This window comes from Pundamilia nyererei, unplaced genomic scaffold (assembly GCF_000239375.1).
Source record: "Pundamilia nyererei isolate P.nyererei 1_Seehausen unplaced genomic scaffold, PunNye1.0 scaffold00198, whole genome shotgun sequence".
NCBI classification, from domain to species: Eukaryota; Metazoa; Chordata; class Actinopteri; order Cichliformes; family Cichlidae; genus Pundamilia; species Pundamilia nyererei.
Window position 1 is genome coordinate 89205 of NW_005187599.1, and position 1158 is coordinate 90362.

Below are 1158 nucleotides of genomic sequence, written 5' to 3' on the forward strand. Positions count from 1 at the left end.
TTTATGGTGGCCCCTAGAGACAAAGCACATACAAACTTCAAATCACGTACAAACTCTGAAGCATGTACAAACTCCAAAACACGTAAAAACTCCGAAGCACATTAAAACTCAAAACACGTACAAAAGACAACAGAAGTGCTCCAGGATGCTGGGCGCAGTGTTGAGCTTTTGTTATCTTGTGGCTACACAAGCCAGCAAGTTCCAACGACCAGATTTGGTGTGTGGTAGTAACAGGTAAATGAACTTTTTTTAAAATTATTTGAATAGTGCCGGTGTATAAATACACAAACAATACACACATGCTTTCAGTTGTGTAATTTAAGTGATCTAGTAGCTCTGCTTTGGAAGTTCAGTTCATGCTAGAAATGTGTTTTGGAGTTTGTACGTGTTTTGTCTCTAAGGGGGCCACCGCATATATTTATATATAAATATATATAAATAAAACCACTTTTTTTGCGTTAGTAATTCCTTTTGTGCATAATTTTATATTATTGTTAATAATAAATTAATTAAAGCAACAAAACAACCTGAAGAGCCGGTTCGGAGCCGAAAGAGCCGGCTCTTTTTAGTGAGCCGAACCGAAAGAGCCGGATCTCTAAAAAGAGCCGGAAATCCTATCACTATTACATAGGTAATGTTGGATAGTGACTTATTTACGATATGGCTTGGGTTTTCCCCCTCCGTTTGTTTTTATTATTTTTTTAAGCAGTTCATGGACATTTAATGAACATTTAAGTGTTATTATATTAACATTAACCTCTCACACTAACCTGCTCACCTGATGAAGATCCTGGAGCGGCTGGTCCTCGCTCAGCTTTGGCGCCTGGTGAGCTCATCACTGGACCTACTTCAGTTTGCCTACCAGCCTGGCATTGGAGCGGATGATGCCATCTTTCACCTCGTGCATCGTTCCCTCGCTCACCTGGAGACTGCTGGGAGCACTGTGAGAATTATGTTCTTTGATTTCTCCAGTGCCTTTAATCCTTGAGCATCCCTCAAAATTTACACCCATCCTTTGCCCTTCGTACCCAAAATGGTCCCCTGACAAAAGGTGATATAGCAATATCATATATGAATTTTTTTTCTGATTTTTTTCACATCAGATCTTTTAAACAACTTCAGACCTAACCACAGATATAAAGTTTTTCATTATTTTTT

General features: G+C 38.9%; 1 protein-coding gene across 1 annotated transcript in view; it reads right to left on the reverse strand.

Moving 5' to 3' along the window:
* Window positions 1-844: 844 nt before the first annotated feature.
* Window positions 845-1158, reverse strand: part of LOC102205202 (piggyBac transposable element-derived protein 4-like) — a 2867-nt gene continuing 2553 nt past the window's right edge. The window contains exon 3 of the mRNA XM_005747479.1: window positions 845-1041. Within this exon, the coding sequence (XP_005747536.1) occupies window positions 845-1041 (197 nt within the window). The remainder of the gene's footprint in view (window positions 1042-1158) is intronic.